The sequence below is a fragment of the Rhodnius prolixus genome, unplaced genomic scaffold (genome assembly GCF_049639745.1).
Source record: "Rhodnius prolixus isolate KJV_2025 unplaced genomic scaffold, Rpr scaffold_7, whole genome shotgun sequence".
In the NCBI taxonomy this organism is placed as follows: Eukaryota; Metazoa; Arthropoda; class Insecta; order Hemiptera; family Reduviidae; genus Rhodnius; species Rhodnius prolixus.
In genome coordinates this window covers 12,566,692-12,593,289 of record NW_027411582.1, presented here as the reverse complement: position 1 = coordinate 12,593,289, position 26,598 = coordinate 12,566,692, and the positions used below count along the sequence as shown (strand labels likewise).

Sequence of the window (26,598 nt, the reverse complement as noted above, 5' to 3'; positions counted from 1 at the left end):
ATCGCCTTCTTGATTGTGTCTTAATATCACAGCTATCTTAATATTTGGTATAAGTTTATTTATGACTGTTAGTTTTATTAATATACATTGGCTCTTAGATAATGATCTCTCGTTATAGGCAACCATCCCGAAAAATGAGTTGGACTTAGTACGTTTCGGAAACATTGCTTGCCTCTTCTTTATGTATTTTTAGGCACATTTGAGGTTTTGGCACTCGTAGCTTTTTTCCGCCCACTACCGGCCTCTTCTCGTTACAAACAACCAAGAAGTACCAAGGAGGAGAAAATCTAACGGCCAACAGCTGGATTCGAACCTGGTATCTCCGCGTTGGTATCCAGTAAACGCTTACTGCTCCACTAATCCTTTCTCTGCTTGCATCTTTCAGAGAATCAAAATATAAATTGTAAAAACTTTTACTCAGGATGATTGTAAATGTCACAGTTTGTAACTCTGAGTAGCAATTTTTTTCATAGTTTAATGTGTTAAGAGTTCCTAGGATTTAAATTTGTATACACTTGAAGTCGTAATTTCTATTTGACATTAGCGCTTTATAGTATTATTAATAACCCTTAAAAAAGAGGATTTTCAATTTAAATATGGAAGATCTGCATGACGAAAATGGAACAGGTTTCCGAAAATACCCGAAAAATTTTCATTTTCAACAAATATAGGAATAAATAACGTTCTAATGTATTTAATTATTTTCAAAAAAAGGTTACTACACTATAAGCACAGAAAATAATGTACTTACATTTTGCTAAATGGCCACTTCCGATATTTTTACAAGCTAATAAAACACGAGCACCTCTATAAGCAAGTTCTTTTGCAGTTTCAAATCCTAAACCTAAACAAATAAAAGAATAATCAACAAAATTTAAAAAATTACTTTAAAAAAAATAAACCTATTACTAACCAACATTGCCACCCGTTATTATAACCGTTTTGCCATCCAGTCTCTTCTGTACAACTAATTTCCCCATGGTTTTCTTGTTATAAAGTCTTAACAGCAATAAAGGAATTGTTATCAATAAGAAGAAGACATTAAAAAGTGTGTACTTGAATGAAGAAATAAATAATGTCACTATTATGCCCATAGTTGCTAAAACACAGAAAAATCCATTTTATATAGTTAGTTAAAAAACACTTTTGCATCATTAATGTCATGGATCTTAATTTAAAATGTAATAATCATTAAATTTTTGGTCAGAAGGATTTGTTAATAAATATTTGTCTCATTACATATAGTAGTCAGATATTAGAATTTTTTAAAATGAAAACCCAAGGAGTAGATAGTCCTTTTTAGAGATTATAATCTAGATATTCTATTCTTAGGGATTTTAGTGATTTAAAAGATATTCTAAAATGTTTTAGATCTTCCAAAGTCATACTTATTGGAAGACCAGTATAATTTTTTCCTTTACTTCTCGAAAAACTGATAGATTTATTTAGTGTTAATGTTAAATACAAATGTAAAATTCAAAATTTTACATCAGAAACATTTAATATTAAAAAAGATGTATTAGAACGCAGTGTCTGAACTATGATTTAAAGGAGGTATGAAGGAGGTTGCTTAATTAACAAGTATGAAATTCTATGATGACTCTGTTTTCTAGAAAAATGATTCACTTACACTTTATTAATGATGTTATATCGGAACAAAAAACTAAAAATGAATAATCTTTGGGAATTTATGCAAGTTTCCTAAAAATGTAGTCATCACAAATGGGATCGTAAAAACATCAGAATAGAATACCGACACAATCTGATCTCTTGATCTCTGCGGCCGGACGAACTTTAATCTTCATCGTAACATGCTGTAAACGGGTAAATTCGAACACAAAGTGAAGCGGTTTATTGAAGGTAAGAAGTATCCGGGCGTTTAATCTCATTGCGGGCTCAGTCACTCATACAAACGAAAAAAGAGCAGTTTTTTAGCTACTGTTATTCTCAAATATTAAATACATAGAATTAATTTTTACCTCCTATATCATCACACACTAACCAGAAGAAGATGATACTCCTGGGTATTTGGCATTAAAATATTACAAGTCATTTACCATAAGAAGAAAAAAAAAATTAACATTCCCTCAGCTATTGTTTGCTAATTTATAATGGAAATATAATTTCAATACAGAACGATATCGATTTTCATATTTTATTATTTTATTTTACAATTTACAAAATTATTAACTTGGATTCAAAATAATAATTTTTGGGGGTAAAAATAAATAAAAGTGAAATTATTAGTAAATTAACATGACGTCTTTTTCTATTCACACTATTTCATTACGAAGTATAACCATTCAAAGTTCTAAAACAAGTACATCGATTGACCTGTGTTAACAAATCTTCTATTCTTTGATCTTTTAGGTGAATCATAGCTTCTAAATGTTTCACCTGCAAGGAAATTGGAATTTGAGTTTTTTTGCTTACATTCAAACAGATATAAATTATTTTCTTTTGGACTTGTTTCCAGAGGCTATTTCATGTAAATGGATGATGTAGTCTAATGAAACGTTATAAACATAAATTTTATTAAGATTTCCAGCACTTTTACTTTCACGAAAGAAATCTTTCAGGAATGTGAGCAGAGAATGCTTTCTACAATATTACTACTTAATAATCATAAGTATACAGTGTGGCATACAAATTGCTTTGTGAATTTCAATTGAAGGCTTTATAGTTTCTATTTTTGGAAATTAATTAACTATAAAGTAATAGCAGCTGTATAAAGAAAAGGCAAGTAATGATCCTAGCCAAGATAAATATAAAATACGTTCTAGACGTTTATGACTAATCTGAAGGACCCAGAGTTGAAAATAGATGTATGTTTAACTTGTCAAGAAAGTAAAAATAATAATATAATAAAGCAATTTGTACTTACATTCCTGTTCAAATACTATAGTTTGAGTAAAGGAGATAGAAAGAAGATAATTACATTATAATAACATAACATATAATTATTAATAACATAATAATATTGGAAAAACCTGACTTTTGTACATCATCAGATAGTTATTTTATACAGCAATTTTTATTTTTTCTTGAAGAAGGGAAGATGCGAATTACCGTATTTTTTTGCCAGATGATAACAAATATCTATTCAGGGCAATTGATAATTCATTTTTTTCAGCCAGGATTTGAAGCAGCAAGTGAGAGGCCTCAATTAAAAAAAGTATTTGTCAAAGGACAGCGAATAAGTTTCTTACACGAAAATCGCATATGTTTTTAGGCCAGCCCTAAATTTTTCTACTCCATGCCAATGAGAAATTCATCGAAATGGAATGCCTCATTTTCTTAGCCTTAATTACGACATTAGTAAAAGGTTTTTTCAGTATTTCTATATTATTTACTTATATTTTACTATTAGAAGCGCGGTTTGACTCCCTTTCCCTTTTAATATTCTTTTCTATCAGTCACTTATGTGATATATTTAAAAGTTATTAAATAAAATACTTAACTTTGAATTTAATGCTTCAATTTCCTCCTCTTTCATAGCCAATATTGCTTTCATGTTTTTAAATTCAGCAAAAGAAACTGTGGATTGGAATGGTTCATCCTCAAAATAGATGACTAATATTGGAATAATAATAATAAATCTTAAAAGAAAGATCTATTTAAACCAGGTTTTTTTTTTCTTCCACAACTTTGATAAAGTTACCTTCCTCGCTGTATGAATATTCAATACCTTGTTCCATTTCTTTTTTCTCTTGTTTCTTTGCTTCCTCTAATTTATCTTTAATAAGGCATAAAAGATGTTCTACAACTCCTTTACTCCCAATAGCAACATCCTTAAGAAATTTATCGGACTGGTTTATACCTAAAGGCGTCAAAACCTAAACATTTAAAACAAAGAAAATTATCAGCCCTAGTTGCTTGTTTAGCTGAGTTTAAAGTTCATACCATTTTTTAAAATTATATTTGTTATTAGAAAGCAACATGTGTGCTGAGCTTGAGCTTTTTAAAAGGAAATGGGAAATTCACAATTCTAAACAAATGAAAGTGTAAGTACTTATAAATAAAGAGTATTTCGTTTGAACAAAATAATAAACTAAAACAGAACAAAATCGTAGACAACCTACCCATGAGGGCTTTCATACAGGGTCATCAATATATCTATAAATATAACGATAGAGAAACGTCTTGGAACAAGCTTATTTCCTTAACTCTCAAATCTCTCTTTCTACCCAGAACATCCCACGAAGAAAAGTAGCTTACCTCTTCAACTTCATCAATTTTTAATGCAGCGTTTGGCTTTTAACCTCTAATAAAGTACCTCATGACGAAAATCATCCGAATTACATAATTTTTAAATACCTTAACTTTTTTCGTAAGCTGATTCAAATGTAAAGTAAGAGTTGAAAAGAAACTCAGTAAATATACAGTTAAATAAGGGTTCACAATTAGAAACAAAACGTTATTTACATTTTTGTTGCCAATAATTGTATAATTATTAAACTGAATATATTTTACCTTAGTATTCAGTACTTGCCAGTTCTTCAATTTATTTGCAATTGAATTAGCAGGTGGATAGTTGTGAAGGTCTACCATACGAGGGTAATACTTTTTTAAAAGTTCAGCCATAAATACTAAAAAAAATATATGTAATAATAAAAAAATATATAACCAAAGAAATAATAGTCGAAAATTAAAAACCATCGTTTTTTAGCAAAGGGTAGGTAGATTAAATGTGCCATGAACAGACTTTCCTTTTAAGACTTGAAATGCGAATAACACAACAATATTAAAATTTAATACAATCTTAAATAGAATCTATTTATTTTGCTTATAACCCGATTTTCTGCAGCGCTGAAATTCCGCAATACAAAATGCTAGTATAGATTTCAAATCGAAGTAAACACAGAACGCAAATGATCATTCTATTAATGGAAGTACTGAATAAGAAATTTTTTTAACGCAATTAAGATGAAGGTAGCTTAGCGCTCACGTTACAAACAAGCAAAATGCATTTATTTTCTTACTTCCATCCGCAAAGTCTCTACCTAAGATCTTCTTCGGTCTGGAAAATTCAATTTCATTTAACCATTCTAGTATTTCTTCTAGTCTCGAGTCTAGACTTAAATCACTTTTAATATTATCACAACTCATGAATACTTTTTTAATTGCTAATCATGTTAATTGAGGTCTCATTTTTAACTTACATATGTTCTTCTTGGATGAAGTTTTTAGTTTTTAAATCATATGTGTTAATTTAATGTCACTTATTATTACTTTTTTGAATTGAATGCAGCATAACTTTTACCATTCTTGCCATAACTCTTAATGACATTGGCTTAGTTGCTCTTTAGGTCTTAACAAATATGAAGGCTCTATTACTTCAATTAAATCGCAAAAGAATTTGAATCTGAAGTTGAAAATGTCAAGCCTTAGTGAAAATTTACATAATAGAATTCTTTAAGTACCCTGTTACCGAGAAGCTCTCCAGTTTTTGTTATTGACTATTCACTATTCAGTGCTGCTTCCCTAATTCGTACGCTAAAACTTTTTTTTTCTTCCAAGAGACAATGGTTCACAATCGCTTTCTCCTAAATATCTAAAAAAATGTATTTTTAAACTCATCTAATGATAACTTCAATTTCAATATGGGGTTACTCTTATTTGCTGTCATTAAGAAAAAATTAAACTGGGCAAACAAATTCCTTTGACTTTCTATTACCAGATAAATGAACCTAAGCATCTCATCAATAAATGATCCGCAGTTCGAAGTGGATAATGTATTTTCTGCCCCTACCTATTCCCATTTCTACTATTATATATATGTATATAAAATTAAAATAAATTATAATTAACTTTTACATATATTATCAGTGATATCTCTAAAATTTAGCACGGGCATTTTTTAATTCACTTAAGACAAAAAAAAACGATAATTGAAAAAACTGACTTAGGCACTTGTACACAGAAATAAAGTAAATGTAAATGTTCCGTGTATTGTGGAAAAGACAAATGAAACAATTGAAAACATACCTGCCACAAGTTAAAGTGAGAAGTATATCGCTTCTAAGAACCACTCTTCAAATAAAATTACCTATATAAATAAATAGAGAAACCATTTAAGAAGTATAATGTTCCATTAGTTGGTTTTTACATCCTTTATTTATTTTCACAACAGTATGAAACATGTTTTTTCAGGGGTCTTTCTCCAATGAAAGTGACAAAAATGTAGAGAGCAATATTAAAAAATATGTACAACGCTTTGTTTCTTCAAATTTTAGTACAATCTAAACTTTTCTATTTTGAAAATTTCTATTTCTACCAGAAAGATATACTTAATATATTAAGCACATTTGGATTACCTGAATTAACTAAGTATTACTCAACATAAAAGAAATTTAACAGATGTGATTCAGAAAAAACGACTACGTTACCTACAGTGCTATTATTTAATGCAAATTAATAATAATAAAAATACCTGTGCTTCAGACAAGCATTTAATTAAACCATTATAACTTTGTAAATAGCGATGGCATACTAATTACCTAAAAAGTAAATAATATGACTTGTGTCTTTTAGCGAACGGAACTATAATTTCCAACGATCAGATAACCTGGTAAATTACACTTCTAAATCGAGAATAATATCGCAATAAACTGACTGCATGATCAGACATTAATCTATTATTGTGCTCTCATACGTTTTTATTTTGTCGGCTAAGCCTTTTTGGAAGATTCACATAGCTTTAGGCGGCTTTAACATTGATACAAGCTGCTGATTAACCAGCAACTGAAGCTCCCTTCTTGCGTCGGTTTGAGAATGCAGTTGTAGAACATTCAAAACAAATACCGGAAAAGATCTTAAGGTGAAAGGTGTCAATACCATCAATATACAATCCACCTAAAGCACTGTAAATTGCCAGGTATAAGCATCTAGGAGCTAATTATAATTGTCTTATAAAAACTTTTGAAAAATATGATTTTGTAAGCAAATCTTGCAATTATACTTTAATTATTATTACTATAGTTTACAATTGACTTAAACATTATCCGCAACATTTTTGATATTGTTCTATAACGTTCTCGTAAAAAAAAAAAAACCGTTGGTGGTAAATAACACTTGAAACCCTTTTTAAGTGCAAGAAATTGTTCTTAAACTATTCAAGAATCTTACTTGCATTAAAAAGAATGTACTAAGTACAGGGTATACTATAAAAAGAATGTAACTTACAAACCGTATGTAACATACATTTTGCTTTTTTGACAGATTTGATGAACTTTTCAAAGGTGTGTTTTTAAACACAAACAATTTTTCAAAAAGCCAAAGAAATAGGGCAAAGAGCAACAATTGTTCTAAGAGAATGGCAAATGTGGTGACTCGTCTTTAAGAGTAAAGGATCAAGTTTAGACCAACTAATCTACTGTTTACTTTTATTAATTTTGATTTATTTATTTTTTAAAAAGAAGGAAACATGACCCTTTTGTTCTGTTTTCTTTTCCTAAAGAAAACAGGAATTACTATTAGAAATTCATAATGAAGCAACATCGAATTCTATAAATAAAAAAAATGTAAGCCTAATGGTATCACTCGATGAAATTCGTGATTTAAATAAAAAATAATAAAAAAGGATATCTCAGCAGTTCAAAAAAAAAAAAATTTACATCGCAATTATCCAAAACACTTGCTTATTAGATACGATACTCTCAGATAGATCTCGAAAGGTTGAACTATTATAATGCGCAAGATATGTAAAATAGAGAAAATTTTACTTACTTATTATAGCAGGAGCCTAATTAATAAATTAACACTTATTCGTTACATTTCGAAAGGCAAGTCCGGCAATGAGGGTGTTGATGAAGAATAACTCCCAAAAATTCCTTTGAGAGAAATGGAGTAACCCCAGGAAGGTTTGATTAGGGACATCTGATCAAAGGTTACATCTTCCATACTAAAATGTTAGATGAATGAAATCAGAACTAACAAACTCATACGAGCCACCTCTGCAAAAATAACAAATGGCAATCTTTAAAGAAAAAAAAAATATATATATATAAATAATATACACATTTGAAACACACATATATATACATAATATTTTCTCTAAATATTTAACATTAAGCTCATAGTCTAACACAGAGCTAAAATAATAAAAAATAATCATAAATGTAACATATTATTCTAAGGTTTTTTTTTTTTCAAGTTATACAGCTCTTTCTTAATATCACTTTTCACTTTAAAAAATAAATCTAACAAAAACTTGCTTAGTAGAAAGCAGTTTATTATATTAAAGTAGGCAATTTTGATTTCCTCAATATTAAGTTTTGTTTTAAAATTTACTTTTCTTAAACAAATTCTCTCTTTTTGTTCTCAAAGCTTATTCGGTAATAATTGTGTCTTTTGCATAAATGATTAATGTAAGTTAAAGCAACAGTGATTAGAATCTTAGAGATACTTTTCCACTGATTTCTTTGCATAAACTCAAATTTGAACTCTGAACCAATCAGAAATACAAAGCTTTAGATAACATTCATACTACGATCTCATAATTTACAACGTAAGAGAGCCATAATATAATCTATTAGGGCGTAGCGGTTATAATAAATGGTCACTACCTATTAACATCTAACAACTATCACAGTAGATACATTCATTTCTGTGCTACCTTTGCTCTGAAATTTGCTTTATAAACTGAATTTTTCGTGATTGTTACATTTTGATTTAATATTTAATTCTAAAATTTAAAAATGTTTGTTGTACGAAGAGGTTTCTTTGAGATACTGCCAAAAAAACAAAAAAATAATAAATAATAATAATCAATTTAAGTACAAAGTACTTTTAATAATTGGGTTATCTTTTAACAAATCGCATTTCATTGTTAAAGAAACAACTATTAGGATCAAAAAGGAGTGCACTTGATGTACTTTCAATTACTATTTCCTAATAAAAATATCATACGTGAACAGGCTAATTCAGTTGGAAGTTTGTAGTTCGACAACTTTGAAAAAACAGTGAATACACATTGCTTAGATAATTATAATGATTACGGTAGATGCTTCTTTGATTTAGCTCGCAGTTCTCTTCCAGCTAACTAAAATCTAATGCCACGTCCTGGGTTTCTCTCGTCTACCACCCGTCGATCACCCTTAGTAATACTTTTGAGTTATAAAAGAAACACACCTACCCGACTAATAACATTTATTTATTTTATCATATACTGCAAAGATTAAACGAATTAAAGACAGACTAATCAAGATAAGGTGCTGCACCGTTTTGTGACAGTGGACGAACCACATCGAGAATCCAATACACTAATTAAAAACACAAGATGGTTTAAGAAAATAAAATATATCGAATTCTTATAATTTCTGATATAAATAAAATAATTTTTAATTTTTAGGTGCAACTCTCCAATAGAAAAACTAAAGCAACTCTATAATTGGACAACAGGTGCATACAGCTGAAACTACGAAGAAGAAGTAAACTAAAAACTATCATTGTGATGTGACGTAGTTCAGTCCAATATTTATATATATATTTTTATTCTTACTGTCTGTCATCAAAGTTGTCAAAACAATCATTTCAGTGAAAATAAATGATATTTCAATAAGCAGTAAAAGTAGTTCATTCATTTTTGTTTCCTAATATCCAAGATGTAAAGGACAACCCTACGAGGAAAGAAAATCTGTTTTAGGAACATTTCCTTTTTTCTAACTTAACATATTGATAATGACTATGAACAAAAAAATATGCTAATTTACAAATATAAACATTAATTTTAGAGAAGCTTTGGGTAAGAAAAGTTACAGACTAACAGACTAAGGCAAGAATTTATATGATATCATTTAAACTAAATTTAATGTACACATTTCGCACCACCACTTTGTTTTATACATGTAATTTCTATTAAAATCCTCTTTTCAATTCAATAAATATATATTTTTTGTAATGAATTTCTAGAAAATATAATATTTGGTTACAGTTTAGATATAATGATAGCGAATGCTGGCAATAAAAATGATAATATTGTATGCTGTAGACTAGTTGATCCACCTTTATTCAGATATTTCGAACAGGGTGTTCTTTTTATTACGAATTCAAAAAGGCTATTTACAATATTTGCTGGTGTTGGTTCTTTGCATCCTTCAAGATGATTTACAATACACTTTTGAATTTCATTTAATTCCCTAGAAAAAAAAAAAAAAAAAATTATATTACATTTTTTGTAAAATAAATATGTCACACCTGGGTGACTCCTGACATTTTCATAGATTGGCCAGCATGACCTTCCCTTCCTTTTGCTTTTCACCACATGCAATGAACAATTTCACTTAAATGAATTTTGACGCATATTTGAGTTTCATTTTATTTTACCCAACACTTTCGTGGCAGGCTAAAGTATCAAGTCACACTCAAGGGAGTGTTCAAATATTAAAGAATATCTTAAATAAAAGATAAATAATTTAAGCAGGAAAAAATAATTTTAGAGAATGTTTTTGAGAAATCCAAATTACTTTGTATGCAATCCTTTTTTCGACTTACACAGTTAGCATTTTTATTCATAAAACTGTTTCCTGCAGTTAGAGTTATTAAACAAACTTATTTAATGCGACGTGAGAGCTATCAGTACTTTTCACACCCAATAACAAGGAAAAATGGATGATTGCCAGAGATTTTAGTGCAGCATGGTAGTTAGAAGGATCTTTTTTCAGGTTTACCTAAGAGCATGATTACGATAAATGAAGTAGAGAAAAGGGAATTACATCAAAAATTAGAACAACACACCAAAGAACTCACGCAACATATAGATAATTATTTGAAACGAACATTTTTAATTTTGAACACTCTATTTTAAACTTTATGAATTAATGTTAAGTATGAAGAAAGAAGAAATACTAATGCAAATTCCAGACATTATTTTTTAATCTTTGCCGAGCTTTCGAATTTGTTTATATTGTTATTGTTAAGTTGGTGTAACTTCTGTTCTGTCTGATTATGTGATTGGTATTAAATGTTTGGTTTATGAAGCGGTCTGAATAAGTTGGTATGTAAGTTGTTTACATTGATCTGTTTTGAAATTTAAATGTCTTTGATTTGTAAATCATTTCAAGTACCATCCTTCTATTGTGAGTTTGTCTCTGATTCTAGTTATCTTTGAATTTGAGAAATCGAAAATGTGTGGATTTTCTGTGCTGTATAAGGAAAGTTGCTGTGGTGTTACTTTTTTATTGTTGTGTTGTACGAGTGTAAAAGCCTGTATCAAACACCTTAAAACTATACTGTAAAATATGTTCCACAGCCCTTAAGATGACCTCGTTCCTAGGTTGAAAGCTCGGCAAAAATAAAAAATGAAAATTACTGGCATTGCCATTATTCTATCTTCCTTTTAGATTAATGAATCAGTCACCAAAAAACAATGAACAATACTGTTAATTACGAACTTTGTAAAGTACGTCATGAAACAATATAAAAAATGTGCACATATAAAAAATATGAAAAAATGTGAATTACTCATTTTGATTAATTTTATCTCAGTATAAGACTTTCTTATCAAGAAAGATAAAATGTCAAGAGATGACCTTTGAATTCTTTAATCTGATAAATAATTCACTTAATGTCATAAAAAAAGTAAACAAATAAATAAAATAGGGTTATTTCTTTCATTTGACCGGTATAATGATAAGGATTCTAAAATCCAAATATAATCAAAGTGGAGTAAAATAGTATCTCAAGTTTGAACTGCCTTTTTTTTTTGTTTTGCGATTTTTTAACGACACATCAATAAAAAATGATCATTTTTAACAAATTTTTACTTTCTTTTATTCAAACTTATAGTAATCGTGCAGATTTTTAATTTTGAATTTTCAGCAGAAATTTAACATAAATCAGGAGAAGAAGAATGTAAAAATGTATGATGCTCTTTTAAGTAATTGTGGCAGCGCCCAGCTTTAATGCCCAGCAATATAAATGGTAGAAATATTTACTGTTTATAGTAATCAAACGTTCATGAATTAATAATTTAAAAATAAGTATAGAAAAAAAAATAAAGGAATCACTCTTAAAGAACATTTTGAATAGATAATGATAAATAATTTACTAGCAATTTGAATAAAACTATTCCATTATTATAATAATCATTGAAATAAATGGAATAATAAATACTTTGATAGCGTAATTATGTAAATGTCCATTTCACGAGTATGAGTACGATTGCATGTATTAATACTAAAAACATTTACTATTGCAAAGTCATTTTTATAAACAATAGGTAACCATAAAAAGTTTTGTACTCTTATCTACATCAATAAAACTAAAAAGTTTTAAGACTCTAAATTCATGACATTAACAAAAATCAACAAAATTCAATTATCATGGGAGGGAACTAAACTAACAAAACTGAAAACAACTTAATACGTAGTTTTATATATATTGTTTAGCAATAAAAAGGTAACTTGAAGGTTAAACAAAAAGTAAGTGCAATGTCCATTTACTTTTAAGTTTAATTTAGTTGCTTATTTATAGAACGATCCTAGATTAATAATTAGAAATGCCTCTAATGCAATTATCTCTGCCATAATTTAGTCTACGTATAAGATTGATTGTACGGCCACATCTGGCGACCCAAACATACCAGTAAGCAAACTTTAATAATCTATGCAAGAATTTCTCAGCATATCTTAGCTGCTCAAAAGGTCATGATAAGAGGTAGAGCCTTGTGTAATATGTTAAAGCGAAGTACCTGTATTACATACCATTACGTCGTCACTTTTTATGTCAACTTATGTATGATTATTAATGCGTGTTTATTAAAAAAAAGTCCTTGAAGGCATTTTTTTTTTCTTTAAGTTAGAATAGAAGCCTTCAAGGTAACGGACCTTGCGTCATCACTACATTGTATAGATTATAATGAACGTAAATATAAGCAGTTTAAAATACAATTTTAAGTCTAAACTTAACGCAGAGCAATGAACGAAGCAAAGTACATAATTATACTTACATGCATTCTGTTTCATTAAAACTAATTGTAGGTCCATCTGCTGTTATATCTTTTTGATACTTCTGCGTTGTTTCATTGGCACATTGTTGCATTACTTCGGCTTTACTCGTTAAACATTCAGGCCCTCCCTCCGCAATGAATACTGACAATAAAAATAATTAAATTAGAAACTTTAAACTAATTTTTCCTCAGATAACATATACTTGTAATATAACAAATATAATTATCAGGGGAGGGATTAGCTATGTGGTTAGCGTACTCGATTCCCACGCGGAGGTCCCGGGTTCGAATCCAGCAGCTGACCCTTAGATTTTCTCTTCCTAGGAGCTTCTTACAGCTCACTGTCCGGTGATGGACAGTGTTGTCTGTAACGAGAGAACACTGTCCGGAGGCCGGCAGTGCACTGGAAAAAGCTCCGGGCGCTAATAACCTCAGCTGTTGATGCGCCAAAAAAAAAAATAATAATAATTATCGTATATAACATCTTAAACCGTCGAAAACTATTTAAAAAAACATTTTCAATAATAATCCTTTAAAGATTTTGGTTAATTCAAATTTTTTTTAGCATTTTCAAGAAGTTTTTGAATTAATTTGATTTCATATTCAAAGGCCTGCACCATAGAATCGCCGCTAATGTCCAGCAACTCAAGCCATTCTAAAGAGGGTATTTAATTTTTAATATTTGTCTGGTATTTCAATTAAGTTCACTTTAGGTTTACCGCTTAACACTAATCCCTTAAGTTAATAAGTTGATACTCACATGCTATCCGATCACCTTCTTTATAACATATAAAATTGATTAGAGAATCCGTTATTTCTAAAAATACTCCTTTATGTACTCTTTCTCCTTCATCTAAACATGGTTCAATGGCATCAGTGGCATTATTTACACAAGCTTTCAACTTTGGAGATTTCCTACGCATAAAAACATATAATTATTGTTATTTTTACATATAATACCTTATTTATGTCTCATATATATATATGGTATGGTATGCACAGTATGTAATTGTTGAGACCTGAGTCTCTATGCAACTAAATACAGCTGCGCAACTGACATGCTCTCATAATTATTGTATTTATCATTCCGTTCTGCGTAAAAAAAAAAAAAAAAGTTACGTATTATGAATCATCTTATCATAGTTCCTTGTTATGTATCGAAGAAGTCTACATTCTTTATTAATAAGCTATTATTATGCGAAGTATATTATGTTTTTAAAGAAGTAAAATTCTGTGCAAAGCAACAGGTTCTTTAAAATTATGAATTATAAAAAAGAGGAATACCACAAAAAAATGGTTAATAAAGATGCGAGCAGTTATACCAGAAATATACTCTGGTAAATATATTCTGGAAAATAATTTATTTATTTATTTATTTTTATTTGTTTTGAGACGGAGAGTCTCAATACAGTTATGAAAAAGTAATAAGTATTACAATGGCACAATAAAATATTGAATACTAATAATATTGTAAAATAAAATAAACAATACTCTTCAGTAGTAAAAAAGTGGACTTAGATATCTAAAGAATGAATCAAAATCAAAACAAGAATGACCATTATATAAATATAATTCATTAATCCAGAAAATTAATATTAAAACCTTTCTTCCAATAGATCTTGACTTTATATAAATAAAAACAAGTCTAATATTTTTAGGATCTTCCACGGCTAAAAGACCCTCTAATCGTCAAAAGGAATAGCAGTGTAAACATCAGTTTCGAATATTATTACAAGCTGGGCAAGTTTTAAAAATATGTTGAAGATCTTATTAGGATCTATTGTATCTGTCCAATTGTAATTACCAAAATTCCGGTGTAAGTCCCGCTATATCTGTATATATTTACCTGTTCTCCATTTCTGGCTCTTAGTTTCTGTAACTCAACCAAAACGCATAGCCACGTAAGTTTTAATAATTATACAAAAATGTATTGTATTTTACAGTTTATGTTCATATTACTGATTTTTTCTATGTTACTGTCTCTGTAAATTGTTTTGTATTTGTGATATCCAGGCCTTGAAGAGGACAATATATTTGTCGAAACGTTGGCAGAGACGAGTTGTTTTATTTGACCGATTCCTCGCAAATCTTCCATCCTAAGATCTTATTAGGATTTAATGAACTGAACCAATAAGAAAATGTGGTAACTTTTGTGAGGCGGTCATTCAGAATGTTTAGAAAGATTTGTTGGCAAATTGATGTACTTACTTGATAACTACGTACTGGAAGTAGAATTATTAAATAATTCCATGTCTTTATATTTTATCCGATCGAAGCCGAAAAATGTAAGCTTAAACAATTCAAAACATTCCCAATTATGTCTACAAATCTCGTATTTAGAATTTGAAGTATTCAATTTTAAGTAAGGGTTCATTTTAATTTGGTTTAATTATAATATGAATTGTTCCAGTTTCCCACAGAACCATGTAATTAGTATAGTATTTCTTGAAAATGTAGTTGCCTTTTAGTTTAAACGTGCTCTTTTTCCAAACTTGAAATTTTGCAAGAATAAAGTTATTAACCAGTTGGTAAAAAAAACGTAGAAGTTGGGACCTAAACGGAGTCTTGCTTGTGAACAAGTTATTAGAATTATATCAGCGGCTGAAAAATACATCTTTTATGTACATAAATACTTCTTTTCAAGATAATGAAAAGGAGGCAATGGTTAGTGAGGAATTATTCGCTCCCTGCATAACAATAACAATAAGAATAATAGTATTCATGACAAAATAGATTGGACTCAGTAAAAGTGCACTGCACTCACATGATGTTAGTGTTGGGTTCGAATTCATGAGAGAAAGAATTAGGCATGCAGCAAGTCCTGGGTTCGAATCTTAACAGTAAAAAAAAGTAAAAAGTAAAGTAAAGTAATCGCCTATTTTTTCAGGCGGGGCTTAACGTCCAACTACCAATTAGGTGCCGTGGACGGAGGCGACTGGCAAACATACTTTACTGTAAATTTCTTTTATTAACCATTAAATAAAATCCAAGGCCTAAGACCGGGAATCGAACCCAGTACCACAATGCATATTAGCTTTGCAGGTCTCGCCTCTAACCGCTCGGCTACCGTGGCGCCTCGAATCTTAACAGTATTATCCATTGATTTTCTTTAAGATAGTATAGCTTAGTATGCGAGTGCTATAATAAGAATTTAACCTCTGAACGGAAGGCGATATTACAATAGGAAAACAAAAATTGTGACGCATTTTAATTTAAATAAAATTATACCAACGTCAGCTTACATTTCCGTGACCGAATAACAACTACGCTAAAAAAAATAATAAATAAACATGGCATCCTTACTGTATAAGACCTTGGTTTCAAATGAATCGAAACGCTTTCCATTTTAGTTTTTAAAAGGATTTAGTTACCTTATCAAGCAAGATTGATTATCTTTTATTGTATGATTATAAAATAATATTAAAGTGCGTAATTTCGTTAATTTATGCGTTTATAACTAGTAATTACTTTTTATAAAACATAAAAATTGATCACCTTTTCATTTAAAAAACTATTTAAGTGTTTAAAAATTAATTGAATAGATTGGTTACAATAAATAGTAACCTTATAGTGCTTATAGTACATTGGAGCTGACTTTTTTACAAAATGAAAAACAAAATAAACTTAATAACCTAAAAAAGAAAACAATTACGTCTCAATTATCTATGAGGAAACTTTCCTGCTAACAATGAAAACAATTGATAAAATTGCTATTTCTTATGCGAAAAAAAATAAACATAATAGAAGGCAATAAGTCAAGAAATTTTACTATATATTCATGAAGGTATTTGAAACCTCTCTATTATTAATTTTTCTTACAAGAAGTAAGAAGAGGTAATGTAATCGTGTCTTTGGAGATCTCTGAAAATTAGATTAGAAATAAAAAATGGTAATGTCATAAACTAATTCGGCCAATTTTCACAGACAGTTGGAAATTTCCGTGTGTAATTAACTATTAAAACACATTCGATTTGTTTTTTCTATACACTTCAATAGCTAATCAGTTGTGCTTATGTTTTTTAGAGATATTCGGTTACCTAAAGAGATTATTTTTGTTAACGAAATATCCTATCCAATCTCTACAAATCAAGCGTTCCCCTTCAGGTATCTAAAAGAACTAAACGTTAACGAAACTCTTTTGGTTACTACCAAAAGAAATTCACTGCCTGAACTAATCGTACTTAGTGGTATGGGTTATGCACCTGGTTCAGTGCTGAGTCAGCACACAAACTAAATTTCTTAAATGCCTTCTAGTTAGGAATTAGAACCTTCAGAATTGTGGTAACAGTAAGACGTATGAGTTTGCAATTTTGGTTGTCTTTTTTTTTTTGTCAATAAAAACTCAAAATCAAAATTAGAATAAGAAGTAATAGTAAATAATAAATTTAAAAGAATCCCAGTTGACTTTTGAATTTTTTTTTTTATAAACCATGAATAGCTAGCTATCAAATTAAAATTCCTGAAAGATCTACAGATATTTATCTTGCTAATGAAACACACTTTTATTTATTTTTGTTTGCTTAAGTATTATTTTTATTTTGCTAGCTCAGCACGTCTTAATACAGAGAAAGATAAGCTCTGATGCTCTTTTCACACGCATGGTTTTAAACCGTAAAGTTACTTACAACGCTATATAGAACCATGTTTTATGGTTGTTTTATTGAACTTATTATTGCAGTAAGTTAGAATGTGTTCAGACCAGATATTTTAAATCCATCTTCCATTGGCCACGAAATGTGCCTAATCATTATGTACGTATAGAAGTTGGGTTAGAGGCTATTGAAATTGAGGTTCTAAAAAAGATGGTTAGATGGTGGTATAAAGTTCAACTAATGGATGGTAACCGCCTCCTAAAGATATGTTTGAATATTTTAAAATCCCTCAGTAATGACAGAATATCTGTGGTTAAATTTAATTGGTACAATCAGTTAATAGGAAAATTGGATTCTATTGATGCAGTTAGCTTGCTAAATACTAGCGAAATGTCACAATTTAAGGATGAATTCAGCAATAGCATTCTGAAATTTCGGAATAATAAATTTTCTTTAGACATTAACGCTGTTCTGCATTCAAATTACAATCCAGACTTCAGAAAGATAAGTAGTCTAACGCTGGGTGCGCAATATTTGTCTCTGAGGGTGCCAATTATAAAGCATAAACTAATTAGTCAATTGAGGCTATGTCAGCCTCGTTCTTTTCAAATCACTTCTTCTGGTTTCAGAAACAGTTTTCAAACAGATACCTCCAATTGCCCTCTATGCAGTATTCCCGAAAGAGAGGATTTACAGCACTTTTTATTAAAATGTATGAGGCTGCAATCTTATAGAGATAAATACTTGAATAAATACATCTCTAGTATTACAGATGTAGATGTTCAAGTGCAGACTCTATTAGATGTAGCCGATATTGATAAATTAAATAATTTATTTTATTTTATAACAAGTGCCTTTAAAATGAGAAATTTTGTTTTGTTTATAATTCTTTATGTTTTTAAATTTTGGTTCTTTTTATTTTCATTCGATTAGAATGTATATTTTTAGTTTTCAATTTAAGTTTTTATTTATGTTTTATAAGGTTTTATTTTACTTTATTTAACCAAACTCCATTTGTATAGGGTAGAACCCTTAAAACAAATAAAATTATTCTATTCTATTCTATTCTATTCTAGAACCATGTTTTATGGTTGTTTTATTGAACTTATTGTGCTAATTCCTCATCAACATTAATGTATTATAATGAACCATTAACATGTAGTTTAACACAAAAACAACGCATTACTTTAAAATGTTACGCATCGTAAAGTAAACTTCCTGCATTACTATCCACCTATGGAATGCCCACCTGACAGTTTCATTTATAGCTCATAAAACGCTCAGAAAATTTAATATTAAATTAATAATTATAAAAGTAATAAATCACTAAAAACTAAAAATTATGTTAAAAAAAAAATCATTTCTTTAATTACCCGCAATATTTCTTAAACACTGTGTCAAGGTCTCCTTTTGGTTTGGCTTCGTCAACTTCTTCTTGTATTACATCAAAATCAATAATTTCTTTTAAACATGTTTGGAAATCTTGTTTAGCTTGCTGTAAAATAAAAACAAAATGTAATTATTAAGAAACTAGGATTTAAATAATCCTAACTCTGCTTGCTCATCCAAGCAGAGAACATTTTTTTAAATGCTTGAAGAACAGTTTTATTTAATACACTTAAGATAATAATACGTAGTCATTAAAGATTTTACGGAAGTACAACATTTGAATTATTTGAACTCCATACAAAAAGAAATTGTTTAGCGAAAGGATAAATTTGAATTTGTCGACACAGTTGAAGAGCTTTCGCGATCCAATCTATCCAATTTCTACTTCTAAGACGACCCGAATCAAAAACCGATACTTAGTCTCGCGGTTTGTGTAGTCATCTATTTTATTTATAAGTAAAGGTGGCCACAGCATTTGGGGTTTGATTAGTGAGAAATAAATTTCGTCTACCAAAAGCGTTTTCGATGCTCTTGAACCAAAAGTTTTTGTTTTGTTTTTGTTCAACAAATTCGTTAAAAATATTGAAACAATATTACAAAATAAACTAATTGCTTCTATAATAATGTAAAAAAAACAAAACTACTAATAGAAATAATAACTAAAGATAACATAATAAGATATTATTATAGTTGCAACACCATTTAATTATCAAAAAAATCAATCATTCTTTGGAGACATCTAATTTACATGACGTCAGTGATTGGGGTTATTAATTACATTTCTCTCTTATTATCTGTTCAAAATATTTATGAAGAATCTCGGTTTGCATTCTTTAATTTAAAAAAAATTATTTACCTCCTAGTGATGTTTAATTATTATTCCTATATTTGTATAAAACTATTCTATTGAATTCATTAATATTATTATTTTTATTCCAGAATTACACGCTTGAGACAACCTGAGAATGAGTAATGTTTATCGTGAATCAATGTTTAATCAACTGAAATTTTTATTTTCAAGTTTTATCGTCTTATTCGTAACAATTTTTATTGAGTCATCATTTTTTATGTTTAATTAATATGCAAACATTTGGGAACATTCACACAGTTATCTTTGACTGTATCTACTGTTATCTCCAGGATGACTATAATGGTGAATTGGGTGAAGACTAGTGGCATATCACAAGAAATTAGGGAGAGCTTACTTAGTCTAGTAATCTAGCTATGAAATCACGCTTTATGTAACCAGATAAGGGTTCCCAGAGAATAACTTTAAATCGGATACTATCAGCCATCGAAATATGATTCAGCTGACGGCCCACGCATAAAAACCATAAATGATTCTATTTTTGCGAATGTGGAATATTAAGACATGATCCTAAAGGCGAATTTGGTAACAGCGCGAGTGGAAAAACAATTCCGCAAAAATTATTTCTGCGGCTAAACTTTTTTAATAATCATAACCTAACGTCAGTAACGAATCACAAACTTTCCGTCAGTTTAAAAATTCACATTAACTAGATTACAGTTCTACTTTATATGAGTCATATGTCATCTTTTTCAGAAATATCTTATCTCCTTCATTTTGTTTATAAACATAACGAAATGCAAGTTAGGTATAAATATATTTTTTTTTATTTAATATATTTATAGAGGAGTAAAAGATTCTCTTTAGAAATTCAATGTAGAATTGAGTTTCCACGTTTATCGATTTATTTGTTTTATATATACTTTACGCAACAAATATCTCATTGGTCGGCTATGTATAAAGTAGTAAAAAGAGGCATTAAATAAATCCTCCAATATTACTCTACGATGGATACGTTTGAATTATGGATAAAGTGTTCAAAACATCAGTATAAGTACAGTCGTTACAGCAAACCAGCTTTTGTTAAAAAAGGAACACCATTCCGTCAGTTATTTCTGTTATCAGGTTCACACAGTATCTTATGTGAGCATCATTAATTAATGAAAAATATAGAATTCAAACAAAAAAACACATATGTTACATCAAAAAAGCGTATGAGACATCGATTAGTAAAGTACAATTTTTCTGTAATAAAATTATTCAGGAGATTTTAAAAATCGATTTCTGTTCGAAAAGTAACACGAACAATAAAGAAAAAACGAAATGTTTACAAAAGATAAAAATATTAAAAGTTTTTACTAAAGTTTAATTTGACCTTGATAATGTCAATTAAAATTTAAATGGAAATTTCCATATAATAAATGGATAAATATTGAGATTTTCCTCTGAGGAACTATAACAAAATTTGTAATTATATTTGATTAAAAAAGTAGAAAAAAAAAAAAATTAATGGTCTACGTGAAATATATCTTCTGTAATTTTCTTTAACGCTTGAGAGGCACGGATAATTGTAACAAATAATAATAATAATATTTCTTTCAAAACTGAACTCAATTTTGCAAAATAATTAACAATAGCGTAAGAAATCAATTCTTTACTTTCGCTAACTTCTTATTACAGAAGAGGGAATGATTTGCTCTTAAGTGCATTTCACTGTTATGAACATTCTAAACACCTGTGTGATAAATTAAGAGAAGAAAACATTTACATTACAAAAGATATAGCTATAAGCTAAATCAACTGCATTCCAAAAGGACCTAGTGCAGGTCCCTAAAGTGCTTTTGCATCTGTAAAAATGTTAATGAATTACGTGTGAGTAAATGTGTAAAATGATTAACAAGATTTTGCTCATGAATGCAAATAGTTATACAATAATACTCTGCAAGCCCAATATATGTTTTATGAATGTTTGAGAAATCAGTGTAAATGTTTTTCGTGTTCTTTAGAGGCTTGGGCTATCCGCAAGGTCACAAAGAAATTCAAAGAAGTGGTTACAGTAAATATGTTAGTAAAATTTCAAATATGAAATAAATCTGTTGAATGGAATTTATAGCTTCACTGACATAATTAGTTTTTAGCTGTATTTATCCACGTCAAGAGGAGGCGCTAATGACCTCGGCAGTCGCTGCGCCAAAAAATAATAAATAAAGAGATAAAATAAAATAAAAAAAATGCACTGAGAAAAATCATAGTCTAAAACTAACAAGCATGGAAAATTTGGCATGATTACAGTATATCCTCTAGTAATTCAATTTATATGAATAAATATGAAAACATTTAAGTATATTTAGCACCTAAATTATTTGGCACTATTTTCTTCTTTATATTGTAAGCAAATGAAGTAATTTTACATTTATTAAACCATGTAAGAACTCAATTATTATGATTAATAATTAATTAGTTTGTTTTTTCTAGTTACTGATTAAAGATTATTATTATAGAAAAATATCTGATGTCAAAATGGATAAATCTCTCTTACTGGTTCATTTGTTTTTAACTTTCAATTTTTGAAATAGATTTTATAAAGACTGTTCGCATTATGTAAATTTGACACCGTACGGTAGAGTAGGTGATAAAATATCTCAGTGAAAAGCCCAAAGATATGGCGTTCAAGAAACCAAATAAAAAAAAAAACATTTTCTTGGTAAAACGTTTCAAATAAAAATGGTAGACCATATTCAGCTTGAATATACTTTGCTTAATTTAATAAACTTCCTGTACATTCCATCTGAATTGGGCATACAGCGCAAGATCTTACCATAGAAGAAAAATGATTATTGTGAAGGAGCTCAGAGCGGCAGTCTTGAAAAGTTTTGTTAATAACAACATGATCGATCAGACATTTTACTTTTGTTTATTCAAAACCATAGACAATGGGACTCAAATTCTATAGAAAGTAGCTACAATTTAGATCTACCTTTGAAGATCAATTAGGTGCCCTCGAATGGTCATGCTAGCGAAGTCGGAAGCAACAGTTATTGCTACACACAGCCTACTCTACACCTACAAATACTAATGGACTCTAGGCGTTTGATATTTTCCTATTTTGCATATTTTTCCCAGCTTCCAGGGGTTTCTATTCAAATCATACTCTTTTAAGTATGGGGTGAATCCCGAAAACCCGATGGAACTGTATTTACAACTGAAACAAAAATCTTTTTCAATAATTAAACAATGTACGCAAAAAGTGGGAAACTCTCTTATATCGATCTGAATTTTTTTCATGAACATTTATTTCTAGAAGGGTTTGCGAAGAAGGAGAGTATTTGAGTTCCCCTCTAAGAGCTGTAATTAGCAACTCTACGGATTTACAGCAAGTGTAAACCCAGGGAAATAGATGAAGTCTTTACATCAAACTAATGAATCAATCAACAATATTATCTAGCGCTGCGGGACTAACCACATTCGTAAAAGTTGACCCAATACAAAAAAGAAAAAATTAAGAATAAAATAAAAGAGATACTAATCGCAAAAACAAGTTTTCCTTGTTCTTTTAATCTCAAAATACATTTTGTTTAAAAATCGGACTTCCCCTTTCGTTATGATGAGAAGAAATGTCCATGTACAGACAAGACACACCAACCCTTTAATGATGTAAAATATTACGTCAATTAGCCCTGAAGAAGATCTAGTCCCTAGGTCGAAAGCTCGGCATAATAAAAATATATCATGACTGAAACTGGAAGCTATTCTTTCATCATATTGATTATATATAAATATAATACATAAGGAAATATATAAATGTCAAACAGTACTGCGCGTCCTGCATGTATAATTGACTTATAGATTATACCTTTTTATTTTCAACTCCTTTCATTGTTGAATAGGAAGTTATATAACACGTTAAATGACGTAAGTCAAATTTTGGAAAATGCTTTTTACTTTCCTGGTTTTGAAATCATCCAGATTTGAAAAAGTAATTTTACTTAAAAATGGGAATTAATATAAGTTGAGTGTGTGAGCATAACTTTAACTGGTATTATCTGATAGGCGGAGAGAACATCTGTGCGATATGAAATCAATAATAAAGTTATTTTTTCTGAAATCTAATTAGGCTATTCTTTTTTATAAGTAACACCACTCCACAGACTATAAGTACGAGTCATAAGAAACATAACATCTTATTTCTTAACTCTAATTTAGTTGATATAGTTATTTAATAAACTCCTTACAAAGAAAGTTATTTTTATATTCATCATTTCAAACAATAGAAATATAAAAATACAAAACACAAAGACATGTCATTGAAATGAGTGTTCCATAATTGCCAAGGACAAAGTTGAATTAAGTATTTACTAATTACTTCAAATCACCTGTAATGGTTGGTGAAGAAATTAAAAACCAAAACTAGCCAAGGTTAAACTATTTAACATTTACAATATGTAATAAGTATTTTGTGATAATAATTGAATAAAGGTCAATGACATTTGTGAAGTGATAACCTAACAATATATAAAAACTAGAACTTGATTATTAAAATACTTTAGTGAATAATAGGGAATATTCCTTTGAACTTAGTAATAAACATTTTTCATGAATCATCAGGAAAAGTTTGATGGATCAATACAATAGCATTATTTTGCACTCTTGTACAGTTTTAAAAACTAAAAAAAATTGCAGCACTTTTTGTCTACGATATTTTTAATATTCTTCTTAACTAGTTCATTTAAATTCAGCTGAAGAATTATCAAAAGGCAGTTCAAATTTTTAGATGTACCGAGGAGTAATGTAAATAAAGAAATCTACTGAAAATTAGCTATATTTATCAAGTAGTATTTAATGAACTGAAGTTCGCTCTGGGAGTTGGGTAGGGTTATTAGCGCCAGTAAGCCTATTATTAAGACTTTATATAAAAACCAAAAGCTCTTTACTCGTTAACAACATATTGGCATCCAATTGGCTATTTTCCAAAAATGAAATTTTATAATAAAATTCACAATTTTACATTCGTTAGTAAAATCCGAGCGACAGAGGAATAATAATTATTAAATAGCACTTAAAGCTTGAAAACAAAACGTCACAATATCCTCTACTAGAACCTAATCAAAACATCAAAACTATATGACATCAATACATTTGCACTATATGATATTACCGGTGTTAATGTTAATGAACTTCAAACATCAACAGGTATTGAGAAAATCAGGTCTAAATTATTTACTTGTCCGATAATTGCTTTACTTGTAACCGTCCAACTCAGAAAACTTTACCGATCAGACACAAAACTATGACACCAAATTTGACTGCACTCAAACCAAACCAGACCTGCTGCTGAATATTGAACCCTAATAACTGCTATCAAATTTTATTTAAGAGTTTGTATCTGGACACAGGGGATGTTCTAAGAAGGGAATGAGGTACGTTCAATAAAGTAGTTTTGCTTCATATTTACACTGGTCACTAGAGTATTGATTTTCTTCAATTTGAAATTTTAGAGTTACTCACTAACGCTTAAAATTGTGGCGGTAACACTGCATTGGTACGTTAGAGGGAGGCCACTACCTCAAAAAAAAAAAAATAAAATACCTTGAATGAATTCATGTGAGATGTTTCATATAAAAGTTACATGATCTAAATATACGCAAAGAAGACACCAAGTTAAAAGAAAATTGATGAAGCCGTTTTCGGGGGGGGAAAAACTGAAAAATCGTTTTTGTAAAGTTGTACTTCCAGAATGATTTGAAGTTTCGGTAGGTGACCTTGTTTCCCAAACAAGTTATTAAGTTTGTGCGATTTTTCGTTTTTGGAATCAGACTTAAATATAATGTCCCAAAAAGAAATTTTGAAGACTCAAGGAAAAGAAAACGTTAATTTTTCGGAGAAGACTCAATTTAAAAAATTTGACAAGATCGTGACACCTCCTCTTTTACTTTAGCCAGCGCTAAGAAAAAGTAAAAATCTAATACAATAACTTGCTCTTTTCTCACAAAGAAACTTTCTCTTTACGACATCACATAATTTAAATGATAATGAAAGAGAATAAATAATAATTTCCATTGGTGATCATTTCTGATGAAATTAAAATTTCATAGCGAGCGCATTTCTATTTTCAATAACCACAATTCAAATTGTTTGTATTTGTAGACTAATGTTAAAAATTACGCAGCCTAAGATTAATATTGAAGGATTATCATAAAATACCTTCATCTTAATGCTACAAATATATTTCTTCATAAAATTCTTTAAAATTCATAAAAAAACAGACATACCATAGCAATGTCATATGATTCGTTGTTTCCATTTTTTAAACATTTTTCTTTAATTAATTCATCACCTTCATTGATTGATGGCAATGATCCACCAAAAACTTGTGTCATTCCTGGGATTGTGTTTTCAAGTTCTTGCAAAGTTGTAGATATATTTTGTTCTGCAGCCACTGAAAATTTTTATTATATGTTTAATTAAAATGTTAATTTGGCATAATACATTCTATATATAAATTATTGGATAACATTTTAATATAAACTAATCTTTAGGTAAATAACTGATAAACATCTAGTTGAATTTTTGAGCGTTCTTAGTTAATGGGCATAACAATAATGAATCAGTTTTGTAACATTTTAAAAGAAAAACTCACCAAAAAGCACAAGAGTGAAGGCTAATAAAATTTTCTTCATTATGTATTTAATGCAGTTCCAAAGTTTTTACTACACTAATATTAAGTAAAAACTAAAACTGAAAACATGTACTAATAAACAACACTAGACGAGGCACAGCCAACCAACGTTCAGAAGCACTACGAACACATGAATCCCAACGGACGCCTGCTTGAGCAATGATGATTAATGAAGACACCAAGG

General features: G+C 29.3%; 2 protein-coding genes across 10 annotated transcripts in view; both read right to left on the bottom strand.

Annotated features, from left to right (window-relative positions):
- The window catches only part of LOC141447008 (retinol dehydrogenase 12-like), an 11,228-nt gene extending 3,360 nt beyond the window's left edge, over positions 1-7,868 (bottom strand). For 4 of the 9 annotated variants that reach the window (XR_012454064.1, XM_074114143.1, XM_074114147.1 and 1 more), the window contains exons 1-5: positions 4,983-5,886; positions 4,474-4,589; positions 3,689-3,836; positions 914-1,099; positions 752-844 (exon numbers count right to left, since the gene is read on the bottom strand). Coding sequence is in view for 7 of the 9 variants with exons in the window: in XM_074114143.1 (XP_073970244.1) it covers positions 752-844; positions 914-1,099; positions 3,689-3,836; positions 4,474-4,589; positions 4,983-5,109 (670 nt within the window). In the remaining 2 variants the exon portion in view is untranslated. Of the gene's footprint in view, positions 1-751; positions 845-913; positions 1,100-3,688; positions 3,837-4,473; positions 4,590-4,982; positions 5,887-5,988; positions 6,050-7,728 lie in introns of those variants that run through there. The other 5 variants (XM_074114149.1, XM_074114151.1, XM_074114144.1 and 2 more) reach the window with 4 other exon arrangements.
- Positions 6,099-26,598, bottom strand: LOC141447011 (27 kDa hemolymph protein-like). Its single transcript, XM_074114154.1, has 6 exons — positions 26,376-26,598; positions 26,008-26,174; positions 18,915-19,036; positions 13,710-13,864; positions 12,950-13,091; positions 6,099-10,139 (listed from the first exon to the last, which is right to left on the bottom strand). Exons 1-6 carry the CDS (start codon positions 26,413-26,415, stop codon positions 9,929-9,931), a joined length of 837 nt encoding a protein of 278 aa, XP_073970255.1. The 5' UTR covers positions 26,416-26,598; the 3' UTR covers positions 6,099-9,928.

Excerpts from the sequence above, each read along its gene's own strand:
- LOC141447011 (XM_074114154.1), bottom strand. The coding sequence starts at position 26,415 with ATGAAGAAAATTTTATTAGCCTTCACTCTTGTGCTTTTTG. Across the intron at positions 19,037-26,007 it reads AATCATATGACATTGCTATG|CAAGCTAAACAAGATTTCCA; the intron begins GTATGTCTGTTT and ends TTTATTTTACAG. Across the intron at positions 13,092-13,709 it reads AGAAGGTGATCGGATAGCAT|TATTCATTGCGGAGGGAGGG; the intron begins GTGAGTATCAAC and ends TTTTATTGTCAG.